This window comes from Lithobates pipiens, unplaced genomic scaffold, assembly GCF_037356315.1.
Source record: "Lithobates pipiens isolate NorthernLeopardFrog02 unplaced genomic scaffold, aLitPip1_a1.2 Scaffold_27, whole genome shotgun sequence".
NCBI lineage: Eukaryota > Metazoa > Chordata > Amphibia > Anura > Ranidae > Lithobates > Lithobates pipiens.
In genome coordinates, this window is record NW_027507788.1 from 36,564,300 (window position 1) to 36,574,511 (window position 10,212).

At 45.0% G+C, this 10,212-nt stretch overlaps 1 protein-coding gene across 1 annotated transcript; it reads right to left on the reverse strand.

Moving 5' to 3' along the window:
- Nucleotides 1–6,914: 6,914 nt before the first annotated feature.
- Nucleotides 6,915–8,750, reverse strand: LOC143932948 (general transcription factor II-I repeat domain-containing protein 2-like). The gene has a single exon (XM_077455881.1). It carries the CDS (start codon nt 8,748–8,750, stop codon nt 6,915–6,917), a length of 1,836 nt encoding a protein of 611 aa, XP_077312007.1.
- Between the last annotated feature and the right edge of the window lie 1,462 nt (nt 8,751–10,212).

Consider the following 10,212-nt stretch of genomic DNA (forward strand, 5'->3'; position numbering starts at 1 on the left):
GCAACCGCCAAAATTTTCACTATCCCCAATTACCGTAGACACCGCAAAAAACATCATTAATAAACTGCGTGACAGTACCTCACCTATTGACATCATCCCCACAAAACTACTGAAAGAATGCTCCGACATCGTGGCTCCAACCATAACCCACCTCATAAACCGATCATTCCACGAAGGGATTGTTCCCAGCATCCTCAAACAAGGCATTGTCAAACCTCTACTCAAGAAACCAAACCTGGACCCTCAGGATCCAAACAACCGTAGGCCGATTACAAGCCTCAACACCATTTCTAAGATCATGGAGAAAGCTGTAGTACATCAGCTACAACTTCACCTGGATACTCACAAACTCCTGGACCCGCTGCAATCAGGCTTCCGCCCGGGTCATGGAACAGAAACAGCTCTCCTCAAGATTTGGGATGATGCCCTCGAAGCAGCAGATGACGGAGAGCCGTGTCTCCTCGTACTGCTAGACCTAAGTGCAGCGTTTGATACAGTAGATCACAATACTCTACTCGTCCGCCTCACAGAAGTAGCCGGAGTCCAAGACATAGATCTCCATTGGTTCGCGTCCTTCCTAGGAAATCGGTCACAGACAGTGAAACTAGGAAAATTCCTCTCCGAAACTCGGGCAGTCACCTGCGGAGTCCCTCAAGGCTCTCCATTGTCACCCGTTCTCTTCAACATTTACATTCGCCCACTCCTTCAAATCATCAGATGCTCAGATCTCTGCTTCCACTCTTACGCTGACGACACACAACTTTATTTCCGGATCAATGGAAAAAAAGATCACCAACAACAACTTGAAAACTGCCTCAAATCAATAGAGGACTGGATGACCACCAACTCCCTCCAGCTGAACCAATCAAAGACAGAGCTTCTTATCTTACACCCAAATCATAAGCCCGCAACCAAAACCTCCTGGTCTCCACCAACCGTCTTTGGGCAGACTATCTCCCCAAAGACCAAAGCGAAGAGTCTCGGGGTTATTTTAGACGCACAAATGTCAATGGATGCGCAAATAGGATCTGTAGTCAGTCGATCTCACCATCTACTGCGCATGCTTCGCAGACTCATCCCTTTTATCCCAAAGAATGACAAAGCAGTGGTAGTTGGAACAATCATTAATTCAGGACTGGACTACGCAAACTCGCTTTACATAGGATTACCACAATATCAACTTGCGCGATTACAACTGATCCAAAACACGGCGGCAAGGCTGATAACAGGAAAAAAACCCTGGGAATCCATTTCTCCTTCACTGAGGAGCTTACATTGGCTAACCGTAAAAAATCGGATCACGTTCAAGACCCTTTGCCTCACCCACAAATGCGTGCATAGAGAAGCTCCGCAATACCTAATGGAGAAAATAAATCATTACACACCAAACCGCAGTCTTCGATCAGCCAACAAAAACCTCCTCCTCGTGCCCAAAGCCCGGTATAAATCCAAGGGTGATCGGAGATTCGCTGTCCAAGGGCCTCTGCTATGGAATGCTCTACCAATCAACATCCGCCTGGAAGAAAATCACCTGGCTTTTAGGAAAAAACTCAAGACCTTCCTCTTTTAGCAGATGATCAAAGCTCGCCACAGCGCCTAGAGGCGATTCAGTTCGCATTGTGCGCTATATAAGTATTTCATTCATTCATTCATTCATTACATTGACAGATCATAATGTATACTACCCCCACCGATTGACATGTCACAGCGAATTTGGGCTTAAATAGATGACCATTTGGCAGTCGTATAGATCCTGACGCATGTAAATATCTGCAAAAACCGCACTTGTGACAGGGGGCACATCCTGTTCGTCTTCGTCCCACCGTCGAAGGAGGGGAAAAATTACTCTGTACTAAGGAATCCTTCAGGGATCGTGACCTCCTGTAGGTAATACCCGGATATTCCGGGAGATGTTTGGCTAAAAGGGGATCCCCCTTTAGGAGATACCAGTATCTCTGAAGGATTCCTTTGACTTGCAAGTGTTGTTCATTGAAAGTGGTGATGAATCTAACATCACCAGCAGTCTTGGGTGGTCTATGGCCATGTATTAAGGAGGCCCTATTCTGTTTCCTAATTTGCTTATATGCCCTTTTTAAACCTTTATTACTGTAGCCTCTTTGACGAAGGCGCAGTCTTAATTTCCTAGCCTCTAGGACAAAATCCTCATGATTACTGCAGTTCCGTCTTAGACGGAAATACTGTCCGTATGGGATACTCGATACCAGAGGGGACGGGTGTGAACTGGATGCATGCAAAAGCGAATTTGCCGCAGTGGTTTTCCGGTGGAGAGTGGATTGAATCCCCCCCCCCACATCAGTAAAAATTTGTACATCCAGGAAAGTTATCCTGGAAAGGCTCTTTTCCATGGTGAATTTTAAGTTGAAGGAGTTGATCCCCAACAAATTCACAAAGGTAACTAAATCTTTTTCACTACCTGTCCAGATAAAGAAAATGTCATCAATGAACCTTCGCCACATTGGGATCAAATCAAAGAATCGTTTAAAATTTTCTTGGCGAAAAATCTGGCGCTCCCATCCCCCCAGGTACAGATTGGCATATGAGGGGGCACACTTAGTCCCCATAGCCCCCCCCTGCACCTGGAGGTAATGGGAGCGTCCAAACATGATTAATATTGTTAGTAAGAATAAAATGTAAGAGATCCAGAATGAATTTCATATAGTTGGGAGGGATTCGCCCACCCTCCACACAAAAGCTCTCGACAATCTGAACCCCCAATTCATGGGGGATCGAATTGTACAAGGCCTCTACATCCAGAGTCACTAGCCAGGTCCCCTCTGGCAGCGAGATCCCATCCAAGGCCCGCAATAAATCTGAGGTATCGCGCAGATATGATGTCAAGCCCTCTACATAGGGGCGTAAGAAGTCATCAACTAAAGCACTTGCATGCTCAGTCAAACAACCTCTTCCCGAGACGATGGGACAGCCCGGAGGTTTCGAGGGGTGTTTGTGCACCTTCAGTAGGGCATACATTGTTGGCGTTTTGGGATTGGGAACATGTAGATAGTCCCAAGTCTTTTTCGTAATGGTTCCTCGTCTGTAACTTAATTCAATAAGTTTGCCAAATTGGGCATTAATATGACCAATATGGCTCGCTGGAATTTTTCGATACCATTGTTTGTTATTCAAAAGGTCCAGAACCATATTTTCATATTGAATGACATCCATTATTACAAGGTTACCCCCTTTGTCTGCTGGTTTAATCACAATGGCTGTATTTGCTTTTAACGTAGAAAGGGCCTCCTTTTGTTGTTTTGTTAAATTGGATTGTTTTGATCCTACCCATTTGGTTTTAGTTACTTCTTTTTTTTTAATTTAATTGTTTTTTATTGAAAAAAGAATTTCACGTATACATGCATAAATAAAACATGGTTTTGCATACATAGAGGGGGTATACATGTCAGCCAAAAATACCAAGTTTTTCTTCCAAAGAAACTGCTTAACACCAATGACGTAGTCATATCTATCCCTCTAATTATCGCTAACGCCCCTGTAGGGCTAACCCCTCCTCCCCCCCATACCCCTGTTCTTCGAACACATGCTGCTAAATCCAAACAAGCTTATCTGGATAGCCAATAACGAAGTGGCGAATCCATTCAGGGACAGAAATAAGGAGCTTCCAGTAGGCTCCCAGGCCGCCCCCGGCCTGAGTCCGATAGGTGCACTCTAGGTCCCATCATCCACTATCTCATCTAGGGGGAAGCCGATGTCCCTCAACCATGGATTCCATAGCAGCTTGAATTTTTTAAGGTTATTTTGTCTAATATACATTGCCCGTTCGCACCAAATTATGGAATTGATGGCATTTATCCATGCTTGCAGTGCTGGAGGATTCTTTGTCTGCCAATTCAACGCGATTAAGCGTCTGGCCTGGTACAGGCATCTTAATATAGATGTTTTTGTTGCAGCAGAGATTCCACCCCTTTCCATAATCCCTAATAGACAAGTCCTAGCTTCAGGTTCTAAGGTGGTATTAAAAATTCTATTTATTCTGTGCACAATTTCTATCCAGTACTGATACAGTTTTGGGCACTTCCATACCATATGGAGCAGGTCTCCTGGTGCTCTACATCTAGGGCACTCCCCGTTGGACCTATTGCTTATCCTCCGCATTTTTTTGGGATTATAGTATGCCCTATATAAAAAAAGCTTATGGGACATACGCTGCGATGGGGAGATAGACACCAAATTCCCCTGTGCTAGCATCTCGTCCCATTGTTCCTGCTCAATTGGTCCCAGGTCTTCCTCCCATCCCCTCCTACTCTTGTCCGGTCCTTCTCCATTCAAAACTTTATCCCTGAGTTTTGTATACAAGCTAGAGATCTGGCCCTTTGTTTGTCCTTGCTCAAGAAATCTCTGTAACAAGGGGTTCTTTGTCTTCTCGATAGTAAGTGTGCCAAACTGTGAATGTATCCCATGCCTCACTTGCAAATATATATAAAATGTTTTATTGGAGATGTCGTATTCCTGGCGGAGGTCTTTGAAAGATTTCATAGTGTTCCCCTGGTAGAGATGCACCAGTCTTCTAATCCCCCTCCTCTCCCACTCCTGGGACCGGGCTATACAGTTTAGTTCAGCCTGTTCTCCGTTGTTCCATAGGGGGGTATACTCAGTTACCCCCCCATAGGCCAAGAGTTGCTTAGCTATCTGCCATACTTTCCTCGCCAAGGTATTGGTGGGGCATTTACAAGCGAATGAATTAGCCTCCAGAACTTCAACTAGAGTTCTATGATATGCCTTATTAATCATCAATTTATGATTTGGACAGCCACCCTCTTCCAGTCCAGCCCCAGTCAAATGCTGGAGCTGGGCTGATAGAAAGTATGTTCTTAAATGTGGCAGCGCTACTCCTCCCTTTTCCACCGGGAGCTGCAGCGTCTGCAGCCGAATCCGAGGCTGTCGCCTTTTCCATATTAATTCTCAAATTAATCCCTCCAGTCTGTTAAACCATTTCTGGTTGATCCAGACCGGGGAATTGTGGAGGATATATAGGATCTGTGGCTGCCAAATCATTTTTACTAAATTACAACGCCCCGCCACCGACAGGGGGAGGCGACACCAGCTATTAACCTTCTGTTTCAGCTTTGCCAATAATGGTACCAGATTCTCCTCAACATACTGGTCTATCTCTCTGGAAATCCAGACACCCAAGTATTTCAGCTTGGGTACCACTTCTAGTCCCTCAACTATAGACGATGTTTGGTCTTCAAACTCCGATAGTGGCATAAGGGCTGATTTACTCCAATTGATGACCAAACCTGATTGCTGCCCAAATTCGTCCATCAGCCGTACTACCCTATTCAGAGTGGAGCGCACATCGTCAAGAAAAAAAGAAGACGTCGTCTGCAAACAAAGCCAGCTTCTCCTCCTCTAGTCCGCGCCGGAATCCCCGGATGTCCGAGCGTGTTCTCGCCATCACAGCCAGGGGTTCCATAGCTAGCACGAACAGGAGGGGAGACAGCGGGCATCCCTGTCTCGTACCTCTTTCTAGATAGAACACTTCAGAAAATAGGGTCCCCATTTTAATCTTGGCCCTGGGTCCCCTGTATAGTAGTTTTACCCACTGGATGAATTGGGGGCCAAAGCCGAAACGTTCTAATACACCCCAAAGATAGTCCCACTCCAGGCTATCGAAAGCCTTGGCGGCATCCAACGCTAGTATGGCACCTGGGTTATCACTATCTCTAGGTATTTGTAGGTTTAGAAAAACCCTTCTAATATTAGTATTAGTTGTTCTGCCTGGGACAAACCCAGACTGGTCTGGATGTATTAATTTATGTTTACAACTATTTAAACGAATTGCTAGGGCCTTGGCTAGGATTTTTATATCTGAGCATAGCAGAGATATCGGCCGGTATGACGAGACCTCATGTTGGTCCTTCCCCTCTTTAAGGATTAAAGTGATATTAGCCTCGCTCATTGAAGCGGGGAGTTCCTCCGCCTCTAGTGCATAGTTTAACGTTTCCAGTAGTGCCGGGATCAAGTTTTAGTTACTTCTTTAGTAACCTGTTGCACAAATGCCCATATGTTGGGATTATTCTGCAAAGCAGGAAATTTTTGCGATTTCGATTTATATTCTTTCACTCTATATGAAGAATAGAGATTCTCAGGTTGAGTGGCATCCGAGGGCCCCGGATCATGCTCATGATCCAAGGACAACGCAGATGCCTCTTCAAGGTCAATTGAGTCAATTCCTCCTTCATCCCATAGTTCCATTAACTCTTCGATGGCTTTAACCTCAGAGAGGCTTAGGCCATCCAATGATAAATTGGCCTGTTGTGAATCCTGTTTAAAGTTTGATGGTTTATCAAAAATAGCTTTAAACATACGTTTTCGAGCAAACAGATACGTGTCTTTCACCAGTTCAAAAGTGTCAATAGATTGTGTAGGACAAAAAGAAAGGCCCAGTCTCAATACAGAGATTTGGGCTTCTGTGAGTGAACTCGAAGAGAGATTGATTATTTCAAAGGGGTTTTGTTGTGTCTCGAGTGACTCGTGGTTTGATCTAACAATTTGGGAACAGGTTGGCTGAAAATGGGGGCTGTGCAAAAACCCGACTCAGTGTCACCCATAGCCCGCCCCTCATTTATTTGGGGCGAGGTCATGGGTGTCTGTGGGACGGGCCCTGAGTTGTGATGTAAAAGTGATGAAGTGTTAGGTTTTATCGCCGAAGCTGCTTTGGCTGCTGAGGCTCTAGTGCAGGGGTCTCAAACTCAATTTACCTGGGGGCCGCTGGAGGTAGATTCTGGGTAAGGCTGGGCCGCATCAAGTTTTCCACAAAAAATGCGCTTACAAAATATCATTATTCAGATTCAAATGTCTTTATTAACAGTTCTTTAACATTTAACTTTTAGAACATGAATGGACATAAACTGTTTGAACATGGCTTTATCTGCCTACTTCTTGCTGCTAGAGATCTGACAGCGCTTACTCTTGCATAGCCGAGCCACATTTGGCGTAAGTGAGGAAGCAGTTGAGACCCTCAGCACAGCTTGAAGATGAGCATCAGTAATTCTAGACCTGTACTTTGACTTATTGAAGTTCAAGGTAGAGAAGAGCTTTTCGCACAAGTATGTGCTCCCAAAAAGACACATGGTCTGCTTGAACATTCGGGAAAGCTCAGGGAAGCTGGGGGGCAATTCTCTTAAAAATTGCCCAAGTTTGTCTGCTTTTCCACTCACATCCCTAAACTTGGCTTTGAGTTCAGAGTTACACTGCAGGTCAATGAGCTCTATTTGAAACACTGGAGGGGCATCTTGCACATCAAAGGAGAAGGGGTCTGCAAAAATTTGAAATGTGGCTCTGTGTCTCTTGAAGTCTGCAAATCTATGATCAAATTCCTCCTGTAGCCTCAAAATGACATCCACATACTCCTCATGACTGAATAGTGTGCCTGAATCAATGAGTGACTTGCATGCTGGGAAATGGCAAAGGTTTGTTTGAGAAAGCTGGTCTTTCCACAATATAAGTTTTGTAGAGAACGCTCTCACGCTGTCATAGGCAGCACTGACAAGTTGCCCCTGGCCTTGTAACCTCTTATTCAGTACATTAAGCTCATGTGTGATATCAACCAAAAAAGCTAAGTCCATGAGCCATTTTGGATCACTTAGCAAAGGAACAGAAGCCCCATCTTTCTCCATAAAAGCTTTCACTTCCGCTCTCAACTCAAAAAATCTCTTCAATACGTTTCCCCTGCTGAGCCAACGCACCTCGGTAAAGTAGAGCACATCCCCATATTCTGACTCTATTTCCTCTAAAAAAGCACGAAACATTCTGTGTTTTAAGCCCCTGGATCTGATTTGATTGATGCATTTCACAACGAAAGACATCACGTTGTCAAACTTCAGGCATTTGCTGCAAAGGGCCTGCTGATGAATAATGCAGTGCAGAGCAATGACCTCCTCTAAACCTTCCTCTTTCTTTTTTTTATTAACAAGTGCCACCAGTCCTTTTTTCCTCCCGATCATTGATGGCGCTCCATCAGTTGTTATTCCGACAAACTTCCTCCAAGGCAAACCAGCATTCTGAAAAGCATCACACAGCTGGTGAAATATCTCTTGGGCGGTGGTCTGGCCATGCATTGGAACTAGTGAGAGCAACTCCTCTGTGACTTCAAAATTGTCATCAACACCCCGGACATAGATTGCAAGCTGGGCAGTGTCGGTGATGTCTGTGGTCTCATCAAGAGCGACTGAGTATACACTGAAACATTTTATTTTCTCACACAGTTGATCATAAATGTCACTTGAAAGGTCAGAAATGCGCTCTGCCACGGTGTTGGAAGAAAGGCTGATGTTGCTAAACTGACCTTTCTTTTCTGGAGAGATAATACTTGCAGCCTGTAACATGCACTTTTTTATAAATTCCCCTTCTTTAAATGACTTTCCTGCTTTAGCAATCATCATACTAACTACGTAGCTGGCTTCGACTGCTGCATCATTCTCTTTGGTTGCTTTCTTAAAGAAATCTTGTTGCCTCAGCAGACATGTCTTAAGTTTAGCAACCTGGTTGGCTCTCTCATCTTCCTGGTACTTTGCATACTCCTCAGCATGTCTAGTTGTGTAATGACGCTTCAAATTGTATTCTTTGGGCACTGCAACTTTCTCTGTGCAAATAAGACAAGTTGGGATGCCCTTGTGCTCAATAAAGAAATATTGCTTTTCCCACTTTTCCTGAAATTGTCTGTGCTCATCATCAACCTTTCTCTTCACTGCAGGCTTTGAGCAAGACATATTTGGGGCTGCGTACCAAAAACTTAGGCCTATGGTGCCTTGAGATACCCACTTCAGCACAAGGTGCTCTGGATGAGCGGAAATAGAGTTTCCCAGTCCCCCTAGCTGCCTAGCATGACCTTCGGCAACATTAAAGAGGACCTGATTTTTACTCACAGGAGTAGCCAAATACCTTTAGGGTGGGCACGCACCTGTCTGGTTTATAAAAATAGCACTCCTCCACTCTGCTGTGCCCCCCTGTATATTTCTTGCCCTGTATGCTAATACTGAGCATCAAGGAGGAAGAGACGCCGGGGTTTCTCAATGGGCGTCTCCTTCTCCATGTGCCTCAATCCAATCACAGTGAGAGTCACAGCCAGGAAGAAAAAAACTCCTTGTCTGTGACACTCTTTGATGTGATTGGATCACAACACAGCCAGGGAGAAGGAGACGCCCATTGAGAAACCCCTGCGTCTCCTCCTCCCATGCAGGGCCTCCAATGGCAGAACGTCCTGTCGCCTGAACGGGAAAGAGAAGAAAAAAAGTGAGGCGTGGAGAGCGTGACTGACAGGCTGGTACTTGCCTCTCCGTGTCCCTCCCATCGAAGAAGATGAAGTCGCCGCTCTGAACGCACTTGGTGCAGGTCAGCATCCGGCGGTGTTACACAGCGGGCAGCGCTCCACCGCCACTTACTCCCCCTGGTGAGACGCCGAGGTACTGTACTTGGCGGTGGAGCGCTGCCCGCTGTGTAACACCGCCGGAGGCTGACCTGCACCAAGTGCGTTCAGAGCGGCGACTTCATCTTCTTCAAGTACCGGAGGGAAGGTGGCTAAGTGCTTTTCCAGGCGGGGGGCCGCAAAATATTGTCTCGCGGGCCGCAGTTGGCCCGCGGGCCGCGAGTTTGAGACCCCTGCTCTAGTGTGAATAGAAGTGTTTGATATATGAGGAATCAATTTAGTTTTTGAGACCCCTTCATTCTCATTGGTACGTTTCGTGTGACGTGTTTTCTTACCCGACATTGTGATCGCCGTGACCTGTGAAGATGAAAAAGAAGAAGAAGAAGCAGAAGATTTAGAAGACATATCTGAATCTGTTTGCTCTGAAGTGTTAGTTCTCATTTTACCTAGTTTGGCCATAAATTTTGTTTTGTTGTTTCGATTGGAAGTCCAATTGTATGCCTGGTTGTTATCATAGGCTAATTTGTCTAGCATGAATTTCTTTTCTTTGTTTTGTATCAATGTAGCTACATATTCTTCTAAGTTAGATTTTAGATTGATTTCTCGATCTGAGAAAGATTCATGCGAGACCACCTTACTATTTTCTTCATAAAGTTTTTGAATTTCATTATCAGTAATATTCAGCTCACTCGTATAGTGAGAACATAATATCTGCATCATTGTGGTAGAACACTGCTGAAGATTAGCTTCCCATTGGAGTTTGAAAGTAGGCTCTATTTTATAGATCGTAGGAAAAATTTGTATTC

What these genes read in the sequence shown, in the direction of transcription:
- LOC143932948 (XM_077455881.1), bottom strand. Translation starts at nt 8,750, where the DNA reads ATGTCTTGCTCAAAGCCTGCAGTGAAGAGAAAGGTTGATGATGAGCAC.